The sequence below is a fragment of the Eubalaena glacialis genome, chromosome 14 (genome assembly GCF_028564815.1).
Source record: "Eubalaena glacialis isolate mEubGla1 chromosome 14, mEubGla1.1.hap2.+ XY, whole genome shotgun sequence".
NCBI classification, from domain to species: Eukaryota; Metazoa; Chordata; class Mammalia; order Artiodactyla; family Balaenidae; genus Eubalaena; species Eubalaena glacialis.
The window spans coordinates 82,502,848-82,524,029 of record NC_083729.1 but is presented as its reverse complement, the minus strand read 5'-3'; the positions used below and the strand labels follow the sequence as shown (position 1 = coordinate 82,524,029).

At 36.7% G+C, this 21,182-nt stretch overlaps 1 protein-coding gene across 1 annotated transcript in view; it reads left to right on the top strand.

Moving 5' to 3' along the window:
* The window catches only part of TMEM87B (transmembrane protein 87B), a 51,192-nt gene extending 31,579 nt beyond the window's left edge, over positions 1 to 19,613 (top strand). The window contains exons 16-19 of the mRNA XM_061211253.1: positions 7,267 to 7,340; positions 9,451 to 9,503; positions 15,097 to 15,127; positions 16,265 to 19,613. Coding sequence (XP_061067236.1) covers positions 7,267 to 7,340; positions 9,451 to 9,503; positions 15,097 to 15,127; positions 16,265 to 16,324 — 218 coding nt within the window. The 3' untranslated portion in view covers positions 16,325 to 19,613. The remainder of the gene's footprint in view (positions 1 to 7,266; positions 7,341 to 9,450; positions 9,504 to 15,096; positions 15,128 to 16,264) is intronic.
* Positions 19,614 to 21,182: the final 1,569 nt, after the last annotated feature.

The window sequence follows — 21,182 nt, the reverse complement described above, 5'->3', positions numbered from 1 at the left end:
ATGAATTGTTTGGGGCTAATCTTCCTGCTGATAGCTAGAATAAACTCTGGACAGATTTTTTTTTTTTTTAATTAACTATTGGAGGCACTGGAGAGCAAAGAAAAGCAGGCAGAAACTGGAGGAGATTTCACTGTTGAAAGAAGAGAACCATGAAAGAAGAGTTCATGCCCAGTCAGTGAGACAGTACAGTGGCTAGAGCACAAGCAGATAGGTGTAATTTTACTGATGCAAGGAATTGGAGAGTGAAATTTGGGGCTGTAAGAACGTCTGGAGATTGATGGAAGAAATCCAGAAAAGAGAGAGCCACAAAGGGGGAAATTCGAAAGTCTATAAAGTCTCTCTAGTCTTATCTGATACCTGAACTGGGTATGTGCAAAGTGAGACTCCAAGAGGCCAGGGGGAAAACAATAGCTATTAGGCTAAGAAGCGGAACAGAAATTTCAGCAGCTGCCACTGCAGAGTTTGAAATTCAAATCTCAACAGGTTAAAAGTGCTTGGGTAAACCCCTTGGGCTTTCCATTAAAACCCCAGAAGGGCCACTCCTTAGAAGTAAAGACCACAGTCTAGGACCACGAAATTTACCCTAGGACTAAAGCTAAACTGAAATAAACCCTAATAAAATCTAAAAGCATATCCCCAAAAGATCAGAGTGATCTAGCAATAATTTGAATTGCCTGCTAGAACAAAACACAGTGCTTCCCAGAGGAAGATAAGAGAATCCAGTCTATAAGACACCATTCTCAATGTCCAGTATACAATGATAAATTACTAGACATGGGATGAAACTGGAAGCTGTGATCCATAGTTGAGGGAAAAATCAGTAAGAGCAATCTAGAGGTGGCCCAGATGTTACAGTTAGAGTTGAATAAAACCATCGACCTAATTGACTTGACTGATATTTATAGAACATTGCATTTAGCAACCAAAGAATAAATGTTCTTCAAGTCTATGTTGTATAAGATAGACCATATGTGTGGCCATTAAAAATGTCTCCATATATTTCAATGGATTGTAATCATATAGAGTATGTTTATGATCACAATGGTTAAATTAGATGCATAGCAGTAAGATATCTACAAAATAATCAAATGTTTAGAAATTAAGCAATAATTTCTAAGTAACTCGTGGATTGAAGGAATATTAGAAAATATTTCATGCTAATGATAATAAAAGCATAACAGGTCACATTTTACAGGATGCAGCTAAACCAATTCTTAGAGGAAAATGAATAGCTTTAAATGTCTATATTACCAAGAAAACATATTGATAATATGTTTCCATCTTGAGAAGCTAGAAAAAGAATGGCAAATTAAACCTGGGGTAATTAGAAGGAAGGATATAATAAAGTTGTGTCTACATCAATGAAATAGAAAACAGGGGGAAATAGAGAAAATCAGCAAAGCCAAAAGTAGTTTCTTTGAAAAGATTAATAAAAATTGATTAACCTCTAGGTAATCTAAACCAGAAATAAAATATAGCAAGGCAAATTTCCAACATTGGAAAGATAGGGAGGACATTACTACAGTAAGAAAGGGTAAGTAAGGGGATATTATGAACAAATTGGGCGTTTGGATAAAATGAACAAATTCCTTGAAAAATACACTTAAGAAACTACCCTAATCTTAATTCTAACCCTATGCCACTAATTGGAATAGCCATATATTTATTAAAGAAATTGGGTTTGAAATTCAAAATCTTCCCATAAAGTGCCAGACCCAAATGGCTGGCTTCACTAGTGAATGCTTTCAAATACTTAAGGAAGAAATATTCTAACCTTACACAACTCTTTAGAATATAGAGGAGGTGACAGAATGGGAGAAAATATTTACAAATGAAGCAACTGACAAAGGATTAATCTCCAAAATTTACAAGCAGCTCATGCAGCTCAATATCAAAAAAACAAACAAGCCAATCTAAAAATGGGCAGAAGACCTAAATAGACATTTCTTCAAAGAAGATATACAGATTGCTATACAGATATACAAACACATGAAAGAATGCTCAACATCATTAATCATTAGAGAAATGCAAATCAAAACTACAATGAGATATCATCTCACACCGGTCAGAATGGCCATCATCAAAAAATCTACAAACAATAAATGCTGGAGAGGGTGTGGAGAAAAGGGAACCCTCTTGCACTGCTGGTGGGAATGTAAATTGATACAGCCACTATGGAGAACAGTATGGAGGTTCCTTAAAAAACTAAAAATAGAACTACCATACGACCCAGCAATCCCACTACTGGGCATATACCCTGAGAAAACTGTAATTCAGAAAGAGTCATGTACCAAAATGTTCATTGCAGCTCTATTTACAATAGCCAGGACATGGAAGCAACCTAAGTATCCATCAACAGATGAGTGGATAAAGAAGATGTGGCACATATATACAATGGAATATTACTCAGCCATAAAAAGAAACAAAATTGAGTTATTTGTAGTGAGGTGGATGGACCTAGAGTCTGTCATAGAGAGTGAAGTAAGTCAGAAAGAGAAAAACAAATACCGTATGCTAACACATATATATGGAATCAAAAAAAAAAAAAAAAAAAAGTCATGAAGAACCTAGGGGCAAGACGGGAATAAAGACACAGACCTACTAGAGAATGGACTTGAGGATACAGGGAGGGGGAAGGGTAAGCTGGGACACAGTGAGAGAGTGGCATGGACATATATACACTACCAAACGTAAAATAGATAGCTAGTGGGAAGCAGCCACGTAGCACAGGGACATCAGCTCGGTGCTTTGTGACCACCTAGAGGGGTGGGATAGGGAGGGTGGGAGGGAGGGAGGCGCAAGAGGGAAGACATATGGGGACATATGTATATGTATAACTGATTCACTTTGTTATAAAGCAGAAACTGACACACCATTGTAAAGTAATTATACTCCAATAAAGATGTTAAAAAAAGAAGATAGAGGAGGTGGGAATACTTCGCAACTTGTTTTATAAGGCCAGCACAACTCAGATACCAAAATCTGACAAAGACAAAAAAAGGAAAGTTACAGACCAATATCACTCATGAGTAGAGACATAAAATTCCTTTAAACGGACTTCCCTGGCAGTCCAGTGGTTAAGACTCCATGCTTCCACTGCAGGGGGCACAGGTTCGATCCCTGGTCAGGGAACTAAGATCACACATACCACTCTTATTTTATTTTATTTTTAGTAAATAAAATCTAGAAGAACAATGCAAGACCATCATTGTCAAGTGGACTTTATCCCAGGGTTGCAAGGCTGTTTCAACATTTGAAAATCAATCGGTGTAATTCATCTAAAGAGTGAGGAAGAAAAATGACATAATTATCTCAGTAGGTACGGAAAGACATATCACAGAATTCACCTATTCATGATTTTTTAAAAAAGAAACCCACTTAGCAAACAAATTACAGAATAGTATGAAAAAACTCTACAGCTAAAATCATACTTAATGGTGAAATAGTGAATGCTTTCCTCCCAAGATTGGGAACAAAGTACACGGATATCTGCTCACCACTTTGACTCAGTATCAGACAACAGTTCCTAGCCAGTGCAGAAAGGCAAAACACAAACCAACCCAAAGAATACAAAAGCCATAAAGTGTGGAAAGCAAGAAGTAAACCTGTTTTTATTTACAAACAGCAAGGTTTTGTTTGGTTTTGTTTCGGCTGCGCCGCGCGGCTTGTGGGGTTAGTTCCCCGACCAGGGATTGAACCCACGCCCTCGGCAGTGAAAGCACGGAGTCCTAACCACTAGAGTGCCAGGGAATTCCTCAGCAAGGTTAAGTATGTAGAAAATCCTAAGGGGTCTACAGAAAAGAAAAAATGCAGTAGAACTAATAAGTGAATAATATAACAAGAGTCATAGGATATATGTCCAAATACAGAAATTAGTTGTTTTTTATATAACTGGAAATAATTGAAAAATGAAATTTAAAATATTATTTACAGGAGCTTCAAAAAATATTTAGGAATAAATTTAATGGAAAAAATGGAAAACTGCACTGAAGAATACAAAACAATGCCAAGAGAAATTATAGAATAAGTAAATGTTTATGAATTGTAACTCTCAATATTATTAAGCCATCACTTCCTCAATTGATATGTAGATCCAGTACAGTCCCAATTGTAATTCTGGCTGATTTTTTTAAAAATGGTTAAGCTGATTTTAAAATATGTATGGAAATACAAAAGATCTGGAAGAACCTAAACATTCTTGTAGTTACAACATAGATCTTGGAAACACTATACTAAGTGAAAGAAGCCAATTACAATAGATCGTATGTTATATGATTCCGTTTATATGAAAAGTCCAGGAAAGGTAAATCCATGTAGATAGAAAAGAGATTAGTGGCTGCCAGGGGCTGGTGGAAGGAGTGAGTTGGGAGTAACTGCTAATAGGTATGGGATTTTGGGGTGGGGGGTGGGGGGTGATGAAAAGCTTCTGAAATTAACAGTGATGATGATTGCACAGTTCTGTGACTGTTCTAAAATCCACTGAATTGTACACTTCAAAATGGTGCATTTTATGGTGTGGAAGTTATATCTAAATAAAATAAAATTAATGGACTTACACTAATTTCAAGACGAAAATTTCAAGTTATACTAATCCAGACAGTGTGGTATTGGCATAAGGATACATACATCAGTGTATCAAAATAGAGTCCCCAAAATAAATAAATAAAATAAAATGAAATGAAATTTCAGACAACTTAAAAAAAATAGTCCAAAAATAAATCTGCACATACTGTTCAGTGGATTTTGTTGTTGTTGCTTCAGATTATTTCATCAATGCAATAACACTTTAAAGAATGTCCTCTTAGTAGCACCAAATTGATTCCAATGTAATAGGAGGTTTCTAAAGCTTTTGTTTTTAAAAGAGATATAATATTTAAATTAGCTCCAAATTGGAAACCTCATTTGTCAATTGATTTTTGACAGACGCAGCAAGGCTTTATATGAGGAAAAGATAGTATTTTCAACAAAGAATGCGGAACAACTAGATAGACACATGGGGGGAAAATCACCTAGACTCCTGCCGTGTATATCACCTATAATTAATTCAAGATAGATCACAGACCTAGATGTAAAAGATTAAACTATAACTCTTCTAGCAGAAAACAGGAAGATATCTTCATGACCTTGGGTTAGGCAGTTTCTTAGGACACAAAAAGCAGTTACTATAAAATAAAAAGGTTGGTAAATTAGCCATCACCAAAATTTAAAACTTATGTTCATCAAGAGAAGCAAGAAAGTGAAAAGGCCAGCCCTAGACTGGGATAAAACCTTCTCAATACATATATCTGACAAAGGACTTGTATCCAGAATATAAGAATTCCTACAAATCAATAAAAGATAACTCAATTTGTTAAAAAAAAAAAAAAAAAAATGGAATACTTAAATAGATGCTTCACCAAAGAAGACAAAGGAAAGGCCAGTAAGCACGTGAAAAGGTGCTCGATAATACTGGTCATCAGGGAAACGCAAATTAAAACCAGAGTGAAATGCTACCATGTATCCAGTAGCATGGTTAAAATTTAAAAGACTGGCAGCATGAAACGCTGAAGAGGATGTAGAACAGCTGGATCGCTCATACATTACGGAAGAAGTCTTAAGAAGTTTTAAGAAAGCAGTTTGACAGTTTCTTTAAAAGTTAAACATACACCTACCATATAGCCCAGCCTTTCCACTCCAAAGTATTTATCCAAAAATGAAAATGAAAGCAGATGTCCACAGAAAGACACTGTGTACACTTTTATAGCAGCTTGATCCTTAGTAGTCCAAAACTGAAATAGCCCAAATGTCTGTCAACAGATGGATGGATAAAATAATAGTGGTATACAATGGAATACTGTTTGGGAAGCAAAAGTAATCAACACTATACAACATGAATAAATCTCAAAACCTTTATGTTAAGTGAAAGAGGTCAAATCCAAAAGAATATTGAGTCCTTATGGTTTTATATATGAAGTTCTAGAGCAGGCAGGAGTAAACTGTGGTGATTATGTAAATCAAAGCAATAGTTGTTTCTGGTGGGGTGGGGATTGACCAGAAAGGAATTTAAAGGCCCTCTGTGGGGACTTCCCTGGTGGCACAGTGGTTAAGACTTTGCACTCCCAATGCAGCGGGCCTGGGTTCCATCCCTGGTCAGGGAACTAGATCCCACATGCATGCCACAGCTAAGAGTTTGTATACCACAACTAAGACCCAAATAAAGAAATAAAGAAATAAAATACTAAACGAAAAAAAGGAATCCTCTGTGATGATAAAAATGTTAAATGTCTTGATTGGGATGGTAGTTACACAAGAGTTGATAAAAATCTCTTCAGACTGTACACTTAAAAGTTTGTGTATTTTATTTTATATATTATACTTCAGTTAAAAAAAAAATCAGTGTATTACGCCTTTAAGAGAAGGATCCCAAATGTTGAGATTTCAGATGCCCCATGGAAACATTTTCAATTGAGCAACCTCATTTTCATTCATTATATCCACTTATGCACTTGATCTCATCATATTGTACCAACTGTCCTAGTTTATGGAGAAGCACATTTTGCAAATTATTGTAGTAACAGAAGTGAATACTTATTGGACACAGACATTATGTTTCAGGCACCTTATATATGCTAATTTGTTTAATGCTCATCAGAATTCTCTGAGGTAGACATTATTATTATTCCATTTTATAGGCAGGGACATTGAGTCACAGAAAGTTGATTGCTTAGCCCGAGGTTACATAGATAGAGCCAGAATTCCAAGTGAGGCCATCTAGTTTCAGGACTCATGCGCTTAACCTCTCCTCTGCTAAACCTGCTGGCATAAAGAAGAGCCTTGGTCAAATACAAAGAAAATCTTTTTCTTCCCTATTTTATTTATACCATAAACACATTCTAAAAATTTATACATTAGAGAAGTGAAAGCATGGCCACAGGTGTGTTTTATTCTTAAATATATCATAAATCCTGTAGCTTTTTAAATCCATGAACTTTAAAATGTACTGAAACTATCTACTGTGTGCATGTATGTATGTTTGCTTGTTTATTTAAACTCCTCTAAAACTGGAATTCAGACTAGCAACTTGAGAGCCTGGTTGTTTTTGTAATCAGTTATGACATTTTTAACTTTTTCTGTCCCTCCTACATTCCCAAATGGTATATTAAAGCCAGCACCCAGCCCAAAGCTTCCACTATTAACTCTCTTTATAGGGTTATTAAATGTGAAGCTACAAAGGAAAATATTATTATTTTATAATTTTATGAATTTCTATAATGTTTCTCATTACAGCTGAAGGAATAAAATTAAGAGTCTCAAAAACGGTTTCCAATGGAACAGCTAAACCTGCTACTTCTGATAATTTTGTGAGTATAGTATATATTTAATAGAGTCTCAGTCTTTAATACTTTAGAAATCTATATGAGTGTCACATTCATTGACCTTCAGGAGAACACTTTTTGCTAGGTTTTTCTGTATGAAAATAAATGTTACCAAGTAGTGATGCTAGTTAAGTCTGAAAACTGTACTGCTGTAAACCCTCACTTTTCATGTGCTGTCATTGGACCAGCGGCACAAACCTCACCTGGGAACTTGTTAGAAACACAGAATTTCAGGCCTACATCAGATCTACCGAATCTAAATCTGCTTTTTAACAGAATTCCATAGATGATTCGCATGCACATTAAAGATTGAGAAGCTTCATTATAGTGAAAGTTTGTGTTAATTTTTCAGCACTTTTATGTGATTTTTGAAGCCATTTCAGATAACATTTGTTGTCTGTTGGAAAGGGACTTTTAAACCATGTAAACTTGAATAAAACGGTAAAATATTGGATAGAGATGAGTTTTTAAATATTTTATGCATATTATTTGTGCATAAAAGTGGTAATTATGAAAGTAATTAAACAAAATGGAAATGCCTATCATACAGTTTTATATTTGGCTTTCTTACAGTTACATATGTTGTGGTTAATAAGGTGTAAAAATTTATGTACGCACCTAAGTTCTGACAGGATGGATGGTGTATGAAACAGTTTCATTTGTTGGATTTGGTAAATTCTCTAATCCTTATTTTTGGTAATTAATAATTCTTTAAAATGTGTTCTTTGAGTAGTTTTATGGTAATTTAACTAAACTTTAAAAAGTTCCACAGTTTTAATTATCTGGTGTTAGAACTATTAAACTTTCAGCTTGCTAAGAGATTTTCCTCTTATTTTAGGGATATGTTTCAGTTTATTTTAAAGCTCAGTATTTGCACATATAGCAAGGGAAAATGTTTTCATTTCTCTAAATTGTGTAGTCAGCTCTTTTTTTTTTAGATAATTATTTTATTTTTTAATTAATTAATTAAATTATTTTTGGCTGCATTGGGTCTTCGTTGCTGCGCACGGGCTTTCTCTAGTTGTGCTGAGCGGGGGCTACTCTTCATTGTGGTGCACGGGCTTCTCATTGCAGTGGCTTCTCTTTTTGCAGAGCACGGGCTCTAGGCGCGCGGGCTTCAGTAGTTGTGGCACGTGGGCTCAGTAGTTGTGGCTCACAGGCCCTAGAGCACAGGCTCTGTAGTTGTGGCTCACAGGCTTAGTTGCTCTGCGGCATGTGGGATCTTCCTGGACCAGGGCTCGAACCCGTGTCCCCTGCATTGGCAGGCAGATTCTTAACCACTGCGCCACCAGGGAAGTCCCATGTAGTCAGCTCTTGATCAGAGGTCGGAGACCTTGTCTCTCCTTGATTGACTCATTTCTACCCAAGATTCACTCAGAATTGGGGTTCCTATTAGTACTGGCTCAGTTGCTTTCTCTCTCTCTTTAAGTAAGCAAGATATAATTAATGCTAGAACCAGAGGATTCCATGTAGCCATTTTGATTTATTTTACATTATAAACCAAAATATTCAATATACCTTTTATTTTTCTTACTCCCAGTGAGATAACTATAAGTAAGTTTCTGTTGAAAAAAAAATTTAGATACCCCAATTGACCTGCTTTTCTTTTCTCCTACAGAAACATGAGCATTAAACACAAGTGACTGAAATAAATAGGCTTTTGTAAATATCTGTACCATCATCTTTTTCTGTTGAAAAATTATAAACTCATGATATAAAGTGAACAGATTAGGAGGCATACTGAATGCTGGAAGCAAAAATTTAATACAAATCAATATCCATGCTGTTTTCTATCTTATAAATCAACTCTTTGTATTTTTACTGTGGTTTTTCAAGACAAAAAAATAACACCTGTGCATCTAACCAAAACCAAAGAAGTACAAAAATCCAAAATCCAAGTGTTCGTTTGACTGTTTAAGAAAATACTGGCATAATTTTCGTGTGGCATAAGTGTCAACTTCTTAGGCTATGTAGAAGTTAAAAGAATGTCATGCATTTGAATTTAAATGCTTAAATTATATATACATTCTATTTAAAAATTCTGCTTTCAGGCGTTATTAAGCAAAAGCTAATATGTAAATATTTATTTCTACAGGATGAAGATTTGAAGTGGGTGGAGGAAAATATTCCCTCTTCATTCACAGATGTGTAAATATCCTCTGCTAAAGTTTGAATCTAAAATTTAGGCTGTAGTATAAAGGGATAATTTTCATGCTTTGTTATGTGCTTTTCAAAACTCTCACCTCTGTATGTTTTTATAGGCCCCCATCACTAGTGTATGACTGATTAACTTCATATCAAAATGCAAAGAAAACACAGCCCTGCCTTGGTCTGTCTTTCTCCTTCCTTTTTCACTGTACAACAACTCTATTAATACTCCTGCCCTATAACCAACTCCAACATTTTCTTATGTAAGTTTATCAGGATCAGAATCATTTTGTTTTAACTTTATAATATGGAAGAGTTCAAACTTTTTTTTTTTAAACACGTGTAACCACGATGCCACGTACGGTGGGGAAGCTTTTGGAGGAAAAACATGAGCATAGGAAAACTAGAGTGCAGAGGAAGCCCCTCTGGGAACTTGGAGCTATTCAGGTTCTTCTTTATCAGTGTCCTATATGACACACGAATTCCAGATAGCTGTTTCCACAGTAGACAACAGGATAGCCAAATATGATGTTTTCATGTGTTGTTTGTTCCTTTCCCTGCTCCCATTTACCTCCTTTTTAGACAGTTTCTGTCTAGTATGATGTTACATTTGCCTGAAGAATTTCCTTTATGTTTCTGGTCGTGCAAGTATGTTGGTAATAAGTCTGTCAGGTTTTATTTGTCTGAAAAAGTCTTTGTTTTGGCTGTTTGGGAAGCTGTTTTTGCGGGGTATAGAATTCCTAGTTGACTGTTTTTTCTTTCAGCACTTCAAAGATTGTCACTTGAATGTTTTCCAGCTTTCATAGTTTTAGAAAGAAGTCTGTACTTCTTCTCTGTTCCTTCATATGTTATGTGGGTTTTGTTTTGTTTTGTTTTTGGCTGCCTTCAGTACTGTCTCCTTCTCTTGGGTTTTTCTTTTCTCTTGGGTATATACCTAGAATTGCTAGATCATATGGTAACTGTATGTTGAACGTCTTGAGGAAGTGCCAAGCAGTTTTCCAAGAGCTGAACCATTTTATAATCCTATCAATAATGTATGAGGTTTCCGATTTCTCCACATCCTTGCCAGCATTTGTAGTTGTTCACCTTTTTGACTTTAGATCTCTTAGTGGCTGTGAAGTGGTATCTCATTGTGCTTTTGAGTAACTGAAATTTGAACTGTCTTGTTGAGGGACTGGTGTTGTTTAATTAAACTGTGGTAACTGAAATTCACACATATCAGATTCATGTGAGGTAAGAACTGCCTTTACATTATGAAACTAATAGTATACTATTATACTTTTTTCTTTTAATAGTCATAAAAGGAAAATAGGTGTATAAATATCCTTTACATGCATTTATTATTTCTTTTTTCCTTCCTTTATATCTGAGTTATCACCTTCTCCCGTAGGTCTTTCTTCAATGTTTCTTACAATATGGGTCTGCTAGAAACTAATTCTTTCAATTTTATTTATGTGAAATGTATTTGTTTGCCCTCCTGTTCAAAGGATGGTTTTGCTGGATATAAAAATCTTGATTGACTTTTTTTTTTTTTTTTTTTATTTACTTATGGTTGTGTTGGGTCTTCGTTTCTGTGCAAGGGCTTTCTCTAGTTGCGGCAAGTGGGGGCCACTCTTAATCGTGGTGCGCGGGCCTCTCACTATCGTGGCCTCTCCTGTTGCGGAGCACAGGCTCCAGATGCGTAGGCTCAGTAATTGTGGCTCACGGGCCCAGTCGCTCCGCGGCATGTGGGATCCTCCCAGACCAGGGCTCGAACCCGTGTCCCCTGCATTGGCAGGCAGATTCTCAACCACTGCGCCACCAGGGAAGCCCTCTTGATTGACTTTTGTTTGAGCTCTTCCAACACATCCCTCCAATATCTTCTGGTTTCTATTGTTTTGAAGAGAAGTCAGTTTTTAGTTGTATTGTTCTCATGTGTGTACCGTGTCATTTATTTTTTGCCGCTTCTCAGATTTTTTTCTTTACATTTGGCTTTCCACAGTGTGTGTATGATGTGCCTAGGTGTGGTTTCCTTTTTGAGTATTCTTGGAATTTGTTGAGCTACTTGGATTCATATCCCCACTCCCTTTGGTCATTTTCCAGTACCTTTAACTACTTATTTTTAATATTTTTGTCCAGGGTTTATAAATGTTTCTGTGGGAGGAATCATCTGATTTCTTTCCACCTTTACCTGCTGTCTTCCATTTTTTTTACTAGTTTCTCTGTAATCCTTTTTACTTCTTTCTTTATATCATTTTCATTTTCTTAGTAGTTTTCCTGCCACATAATAAATTTTAATTTAAATTTGTTCTGCCTTGGGTGCCTTGTAATTTTTTTCTTCATTGCTGGGATGATTTTGTCTTTTTTTTTTTTTCCAGAGTTTAATGGACTCTTTGAATTTCTTCCTCTTTAGTTTTTATCCATTTTTGCTCTTGGTTTTAAAATTTCTTATTGTAGTTTTTAATGTCACCAAATATTCTTTTTAACTTATTTCATCTAATTTGGAGTGTTGTGTTATAGCTGTAGCTTTCTTCTACTGTAAAACATTTTGATTTTCATTTTCCTTCTTTTTTTCTTCCTGCACCATTATATGGAATTGGTTTTGTTTGTTTTTCCTATTCCTAGGCATTTGGTAGTGAGAGTTCTTAGTTTGAGTGCTTTCTTCCATCAGTTGCATAAATTATAGTTTTATGTGTGGAAAATGTCGATGGGATGGAGGTATGGAGAGAGGGAGGTTGGTGGTGTCTTATTTTTCTTTTATTTCTATAAGATCTTTAATTTTCCCCTTTTACTTCCTTCTTTTTATTCATGGTACTGCCATAGCTCTGAGGGTACCACTCCTCCATGTATCTGCTTCTCCCCTGAAAACCATGATTGTTCAAGGCTGCTACTTTTGGTTCCACTCAATTTAAGCCCCTTCCCTGTAGCAGATACTGTGAACTACCAAGTCACTGGCCTATAGTCAGTATTTTGGAACTTAGTGTTGATTTTTCTTGAAGAGGTTTGTCTATACTTTGTCTAAATCCTCCTTCCCCTCTACTCTTTCACAGAAGCTCTCAAACCTCTCTTTCTCCACACTCAGTACTCATGAGCTTGCAGTGACAGGGAATTTGTTGGTATTGGCATTTATTTCTCTGTTTACATATAATTTCAGGTTTGCTGTGTTCTCCTGGTTATGCTGAAGACTGTGAGTTGTGTGTGGTTTTGTTTGCAATCCTTAGGGACTTCATGGAATTTTGAGCAAGGGTGTGTGGAGAGATTCAGATTAGGTGGCAACCGTTATCTTCCAGATTTGGAAATTCACTACTGAGTACTTTAGAAGGAAATCACCTAAGTAGACTAACCCCATACTCTGCCACCACTTCTTGGTGGAAAGCAATAAGGCTCCTGGGCAGTTCTCCTTATGTCTTAGAGAGTCATTACTCTCTACAATTTCTTTCTGTAAGTAGAATGTCTGCCTGATTACAAAAATTCCTCTGGAATATAAAAGAGCAAAATGTCTTCTTTTATGTTCTCATGAACCATTTATGTGAAATGAGTAGAATTGTATAATCCAAGATAGCTTCCAGCATTTTAGGTTCTTAGGAACCTGTGTGTCCATTCTGAAAACTTTTAACACAAGAAGTTTAGCACAATGCTACCCAAAATTCATGTGCAATTTATGTGGCAAGTTCAGAAACTGGACTTCATATACAGGTAAATACTTTTTTATACATCAATAGAAATGGACCAAAAATTTTGCAAGTCATAGGACAATCTAAACAGATCATGAATAACCATATGATCTAGTGTGTTATGTGATATTCATATGGTATTCATTATGGCTTTTCTGTATCTCTGATAAACCAAAAAGATCAGCTTAGCATAGTTCTCCTTCCTCTTCAATGCACTGAGTCCATCTTAATAAGTTTTAAATAGTCATTTACCTCACAAAAGGAACGATTTTGGAGATTGCAGTGTTTATCTCTAAAAGAGGTGCTAAGCACTCAATGGGCTGTCTTCTGGGCCCCCAAGGTTCTGGATCAGCTTTCCCTAAAGCAGTCTGGATTTCCCTTAATAGTATTATTCCAAGCCATATAAGTTGGCTCCTTCCTCACATCTAGCGAGGCCCCGACTTCTCTTTCTTCTGTCTCCACCGTGGGCTGCACTGTTAGTAGCATCCTCTGGATTGTGCGTTGATGTGACTTTCATGTTGTGACCTTGGCATGCAGACCCTTCCTTTGGGCTCTCCCTCTCTGTGCTCCATTGCACATCAAAGCTCTACATTTGTCTTTTTTTTTTTATTTTTGGCTGTGTTGGGTCTTCGTTTCTGTGCGAGGGCTTTCTCTAGTTGCGGCGAGCGGGGGCCACTCTTCATCGCGGTGCGCGGGCCTCTCACTGTCGCGGCCTCTCTTGTTGCGGAGCACAAGCTCCAGATGCGCAGGCTCAGTAGTTGTGGCTCACGGGCCTAGTCGCTCCGCGGCATGTGGGATCTTCCCAGACCAAGGCTTGAACCCGTGTCCCCTGCATTGGCAGGCAGATTCTCAACCACTGCGCCACCAGGGAAGCCCTACATTTGTCTTTTCATCCATATAATCTTTCCCGAGCAAAGGTTCTGTTGCATAACTTTTTCTCTCTTCAGTATCCTTCACTGGTTTATGTCCAGTCAATGGTAACAATGACATAGGATTAAACAAATACTTGATACCATAAATACCACCTTTCATAATATGTTTACTCATCCATCTTTTTAAAAATAGGTGTATCTTTTCATTAAATTTGTGTTTATTTAAGATGTACAACATGATAATTTGATATACATGTACGTAGTGAAATGATGACTACAGTCAATCCTATTCATCCCTCTTAAGTTCTCACAAAAGTACATGACATGTGGGTTTTCAAATTAGATAGCACATCACTAGTCAAGGTATTTGTCCAACTATTCAAAGTAAAAAATAACCAGGGGCTTAAAAAACAAAGATATAATTGGATGCCCATTGTATTTGGAATTATTCATTCATCATGGTTTAGTCCTTGATGTTCTTCCAACATATTAGCCTCTAGAATTGCTGATTTTTGTTGTTGCTTCCATTTTGAAGTTATAATTATTTCCATATTTCAGTTAATTTTTTAACTGAAATTTTTGAAGTATAGCACCCATTCTGGAAAGTGCACAAATTCTAAATAAGTATACAGCTCAGTAAATTTTTAATATAAGCACACTCATGTAGCCTGCACCCAGATACCCAGATCAAAAACTGGAACATCACTAATACCCTAAAAACCATCTTCTTGTTTTCCTCCCAAATCATGACCCCACTCTCCCAAAGCTACTGCTGTATGTCTGTAACTGTAGATTACTTGTGCCAGTTTTAAAAATTTGATCCCTCAATAGTTCATACCTCTTTTGGGGGCTCTATAGTATTCCAGTTTACCTATTTTGAGCCTGTTAAGAACAACACTGCTATGAATATTCTTCTCCGTGTCTGTTGGCAGCACTAGGTATTCATTTCTGTTGACTTTGTCTTCCAGGAGTGAGACTTGGTGGACCATAGGATATGCTTATATTCAGCTTTGTAGATACACTGGCCTTTTAATAACATTGTCAACTTTTTTTTTTCTTTTATTTCAGAGCTCTTCCAGTATTAGTGGATTCAGATGAGGTAAAATATATTTTTGCTTATATCTTGGAGCTATTATTTTCACAAAGTAGAAATGTATTTCAAAAGAAGCTCTGAAAGTTACTTTTTAAAATGATTACAAATTGAGCAGATTGAAAGACTGCATTGAGTTGTGGGTAAAGTTTTAAAGAACTGGATCCTCGTTTAAAACAGGAGCAGGATAAATGCTTATTGGTGTAAAAGGAGGGAAGAATTATTTTATGAGGTTTTGAGTCTATGATTTTCTAACATCTTAAGATGTAAGAGTTTAGAAGACTTCAAGATGGTAGTTTGTCTAAATCAGTCTCTTATATTTGTAGATATTTTCCTGGGGTATTAAATAGAGTTTCTAACTGAGTTGCATTTACTAAGTGGGAAATATGAATAGATGATGTGCATTTAGGAAGGTTTTTTGGGGGAAAAGATTAGTTATAGATCATCTGGACGCTGCAGGGTGGCCCAGGACAGGATGAAGTCTGAATTGTAAGAATTAAAGGATGGACGTGGGGTCCACCAGTTTATACAGAGGAAGAGTAGCGGGAAATGAGTGGTAGCTAAAGAGTAATTTATGTGGTGGCTGTAGAATATGAGAGAAGCTACAGCTGTGTTCATTGAAAGGTCAGGGAGAAGGCTGGCGTCAGCGTGGGGATTTGGCCGTAGTGGGATGGGAAGTTTTGAGGAGGCTGCCGTATGTACGCACCTTGCTACAAAACCGTTGAACTCCAGGATTTATAACTCTACGGAAAGATATACCATGGAATTACTTTTAAAAGGGCATTTGTAGTATTCATTTGATAAATAATTGATTTGTAATTTCCAAAATACCTAAACTGGTAAAGTCAGGCAAATCCCTAGATGAGCTCTATGCCTAAGAAATCCATTTTAGCTCTGTCCCTGCCTCACATTGGTGATTCTGAATTAGAAATGTTAAAGTTTTCTGAACTTAACAGATAATTGATTATACTCCATTACTAGAAGTCTGGATTATATGGTTTTTATTTTCCGTATCTAATATTTCTGTGTATATCGTGGCGTGTACCCCACAAAATTGTGACTACTTCGTAGAGACGCTATAGAGAATTGTGTTAGGACCTGGAAGGAGCATCAAAATTTTGATGAATATCTTCCCTTTTTTTTAAGGAAATTATGACCAGATCTGAAATGGCAGAAAAAATGTTCTCTTCAGAAAAAATAATGTGATTGGAACCCACATAAATGAAGCCTACATAACAGTGAAGGACTTCCTCAAGACTAAAAGAGAACTTTGTTTTGATATAGTACAATAAGTTTTTATTGCATGATCTTGGAAATCTATGTACTAAAATTAAGAATTCAGATGGTGGGAGGGTTCTGCGACCCTTATTAAGCTGACTCTTGAATGCCAGTTTAATGTCCATTAAATTGCCTAGACTTGGCAATGACCTGAGAGAAGTATTATAATAAAGATAGGTGCTCAAATGCCCTTAGCTGATGGGTGGCAGGCGTGTGGATTTGGGTTCTCTTTTTTTTTCCTGGGAAATATGACAATTTAAAACAACTTTTTTACATCAACACTCCTACTGTTCTTCCACTGACCTTTGTTTGATTCAGGTGATGTGATTCTTCTGAGGTGTGGTAAAGCAGTGTCTCCATCTCTTGGGTTTATAGTTACTAGATGCAGTAATAATTCTCTTTGATTTTCATGCTGAAGCAATTTGATAAGAAGTAAAACTTGGTTAACGTTGGAACATAAGGATGTTTATATGGTTAGGTTTGCTGTGTGTGTGTGTGTGTGTGTGTGTGTGTACCTGTGTGTATGCACATCTGCACAAAGCCCTTGTGTGTAATTATCACCACGCACATCAAATCATAGCATTGGTCTTCTCTGTCTGAGCTCAGGGGAGCACAGTACATGGAGAGAGGTCACTTCCAAAGATCTGCTCTGCCACTGTCCCCTCCCTCAGGCCAGATATCTGTGTGCTGCTGCTGAATGCCTGGGGCAGATGGGGTCCCCTGGCCACATGGCTCCACCAGAGCACTTCCTCCCTGGCAAGCTGAGAGGCTCATTACCAGTGAACCTTGAGGAAACTAGAACCTTCTATGTAATCCTAGCATATTTGGTTTCATAATAAAATATATATTTAACTGCATAGTACATCACTATTAACCTTGTAACTAATTTTTTAACCTTAAACCATGTTTTATACATTATTTTGTTACATTACATATGTAATGTGTAATTTGAAATTTTAAAAATTTAAAAAAAAATTTTTTTTTAATGCAGAACGTTCTAAACTTGAAAAGCAGTTGAATATAGTATGACGGAAATGGTGAATGTTTTGCTGCTCTCCTGACCAAAGATACAGCCTAGTGAACATTTAGAATAGGAATTAAAGTTAGAATCCTATATGTCTTTCTTTGAAGGAGTTCTAACCTTGTGAGTTGAGGATGACTTCAGAGTTTTTGATTAAGCATTAAAGTCTTAACCAGTACAAGCACTTAAATCATAACCTTTCATTGATTTTTTTCATTGTGAAGCCACAAAACAAAATTATTTCTTTCAAAAGCCTGCGTTTTGAATTGGTTTCTCATTTACTCATTTCATAGGAGTTAGTAAAAACCTCTCTAGTAGTAATGCCTCTTGAAAGATACTTGCAAATTTATTTTCAAGAGTGAATATTGACCATGTTGTACTGAGAAAGGTTTGGGACATCCTTCCCAAGAAAAGAACATCTAACAATGTGGGTTCCCTTCCTTGTTTCTGTTTCTGCCACAATAATGGGCTCCCACCTACCATCTTTCCCAGCATTTATGTCCATTCTGGTTTTGGTGTATTCTACCCTCAGCCCAGTTGTTTCAGAGCTGGAGGCGACCAGTGCCTTCTTGTTCCTAACATTTGTATCTAATACCAGTCCCCAGATTTTGAAGCAGATTGATCCCCAACTCATAGGGCTCTAGTTGAATTTTGAAATGTAGAATCCTGGGTTTCCAGCTGCAGATGTCGTGGAGTGCGAGTGGGGAGTTGATGGTAACTGAGTAGTAATAAGGGAAAATGCTTCTCATATAACCTTGATAGTGTTTATAAAAACACTTCTGTCTGCAGCTGGCAAGAAAAATGATGCTGCCGGTATGGCTCAGGTGCACACCGAAATGCAGACTTTTCTCCTCATCACAGAAAGCAGTATTTTCTCCTGATAACCTCATCAGAAATGTTTTTCAAGGGGCGTATACTGTGTCTGTCACCTTCAGTGGCAGTTGTGTTTGTTGGTGACTCGTGAGCTGAATCGAGTATTCCTACAGAGGGCCTTCTTGGCCCCCTCGTGTGCGCAGGAGGGGCTCCCTGGGGCTGTAGCCGTAGTTCTGATGAAGGACCCCAGGGAGAAGTCACACTCAGAGCCACCGTACAACTCGTCATCCCCGCTTCTGCACAAAGTTTCCAGAAACTGGGCATCAGGGTCTTTGAGGCTATCACATCACTTTATTCTTAGGATGCCATCAAGATGGGTTTCCCTATTAATGCAGGGATCTGAAAATAAGAGTCCAGTTTTATGTGTTCCTAGGCAAAATGCTTAAGTGTTTTTATTATGCAATTCATGTTAGGTTTATGTGATGTATGAAATCTGCTTAAAAGGGAATTATCATGATTTGAGTTAGATTAGTATTAGTATCTGCTTTAGTGGAGTTTTAAGTTAGTTTATTTCAAAAAGTAAGGAAAAATAGGTGAATATGTGAATTTTTTAAGCCCAAGAGATAAGATGCTCCCATACTTTTTACTTTTCCTGTAAAGAAAATAATATTTAAAATCTTTCACATATCCTGTAGAGAGTACTGACTTTCCCCCTCTACTGCAGTATATTATATTTGCACTACTGTAATGTGAAGACTGAAAGTATAAAGGACATACGTGTACATGAAAGTATAAATACTGTAATGTGAAGACTGAAAGTATAAAGGACATACGTGTACATGAAAGTATAAATACTGTAATGTGAAGACTGAAAGTATAAAGGACATACGTGTACATGAAAGTATAAAAGGTTGATTTTTATATCCTTTTTTCAAAAGGGATTTGAGTCTATTGCACTAGGCCATACAGGACTGGTTTATGAGACGTATTATGCTAGATTTATAAGTCCCTAGTTTTGGTACTTGTGTCTTTGTATGATCAACAGCATGCGATAAGCAATACAAAACACCATGCCTTAAAAGAAAGAAGTGTAAACATGTTGGTTACAGTACTAAATTACATAGCGAATGTATATAAGTGACAAAACTAGATTTAAGGAAATGTACATTTATAACACAGGAGCTCAATAAGAAACTTCTTTAGAACTAGGAAAACATGTATTTGGGAAGAAAGGGGCTTAAGAAGTTATATATTTTTATTTAAAAGGTTAAATTATTGTATAATTTGGAAGAAGCTGCTCTGAATATAGGACAAAACTATTTCAAAGATTTTTGTTTGAAAAAACTGATGTATTTTTGTGCCTTAATATTTGTTCTGACAATAAAATGCTTTCTGAAATTTTGGATGATCCATTCTTGATAGGATTTATGAGTGCTAAGATTATTTAAATCTACAGGAAATGTAGACTCCAATAGATGGCAGGACATAAACAAAATTCTCAAAAGACGAGGTACAACTAATTAACAAACATGAAGTGTTCAATCTCAGTAGTGATCAAAGAAATGCAAAATAAAAGGGGAAATTTTTAAAAATCAAGTTGATATGTTTATGCTGTTAAGTATTTGTAAAAATCCTTTTGCTTTTAATGTCTGATGGAATGAGCACATCATTAGTGATGGTAACGTAACTGATTCAGTCTTTGTGAAAAGAAGTTCAGCCTTTTCATAACCTTTGAATAACACCAGTTCATAACCTTTGAATAATACCAGTTCTGGTGACGTTTTTAAAAATGATTCAAAATATAGAATCAGGCTTCTGCACAAAAATGTTTATTATAGCATTATTTAAAGTAGAGAAAAAACAAGAAGCAAACTAAATATCAACAGAATGGTTAAGTGAATTATGGTTTACCAGCTACTTTATGGAATACTCTGCAACCATTAAATTATGAAGAATATATGATAACATAGAAACGTACTTGTAAGAAATATAATACAAAGTCACATATGTGAACTCATCTATGTAAACACAAAGTAGGGAAAGGACTGAGTGAAAACACATCACAGTGGCACTCAGGATGAATGTTCAGGTTCAGCTAGGCTGTAATTAATAATAAATAATAATTCAATCACATTTCAGTAGGTGAAGACAAAATTTATTTCTTGACCTTGAAACTGTGCTAGGATAGGTGTAGAGGTGAGCAGGGCAACCCTCCTCACACAGTCCTCAGGGGCCCAAGGTTTATTTTCATCTTGTGGGCCCACCGCCTCCTGGGGCCTGTCATCTGCATCCAGCCAGCAGAAGGGGAGAGTTGCTCCAGCCTGGGGATTTTGCGGGGCTAGACCTGGAAGTGGTGCCCATCACCTCTTAGCCTATTCCATTAGCAAAACTCAGTCACGTGGCCACACCAAACTGCCAACTGGACTGGGAAATGATGCGAGCCGTATCCCTGCCTGCTATTCTAACTGAAAGGAGAGGATGGATTTTGGTGGACAATGAAGGCTTCCGCCACAGGTTATTTGGGGGCACTGGCCTAGGGGAGACTTCCAAACCTTTCTATGTTTTTCCAATTTTCTAAGGTCAACATATTGAGAAATAAATATGTTAAAAGGGCCATAACTAGGCTGTATGATGTCAGAAACTTTAGAAACAAGTGTGTTCTCAGATCACAGCTGACTCCATTAATCAATAAAATCCATCTGGCCCCAAGTAGATGGGACGTGGAGGATTTTCTTCATGGGAATTCTCCCAGCCTTGGGGAGTGGTCAGGATGGGTAGTCCCAGAGGAAAAGCAGGGTCTGTTGTCGTGACTGTGATGACAATTCAGGGAGTGTTGGGAGTGCTGGAGAGTGCCAGGCTTTGTTAACCATTGTGGTCTCATAGTAGACGATGAGGGAGGTGTAGCCAGTTTATAGATAAGAAACTGAGACAGGGTGGTTAAATAACTTACCC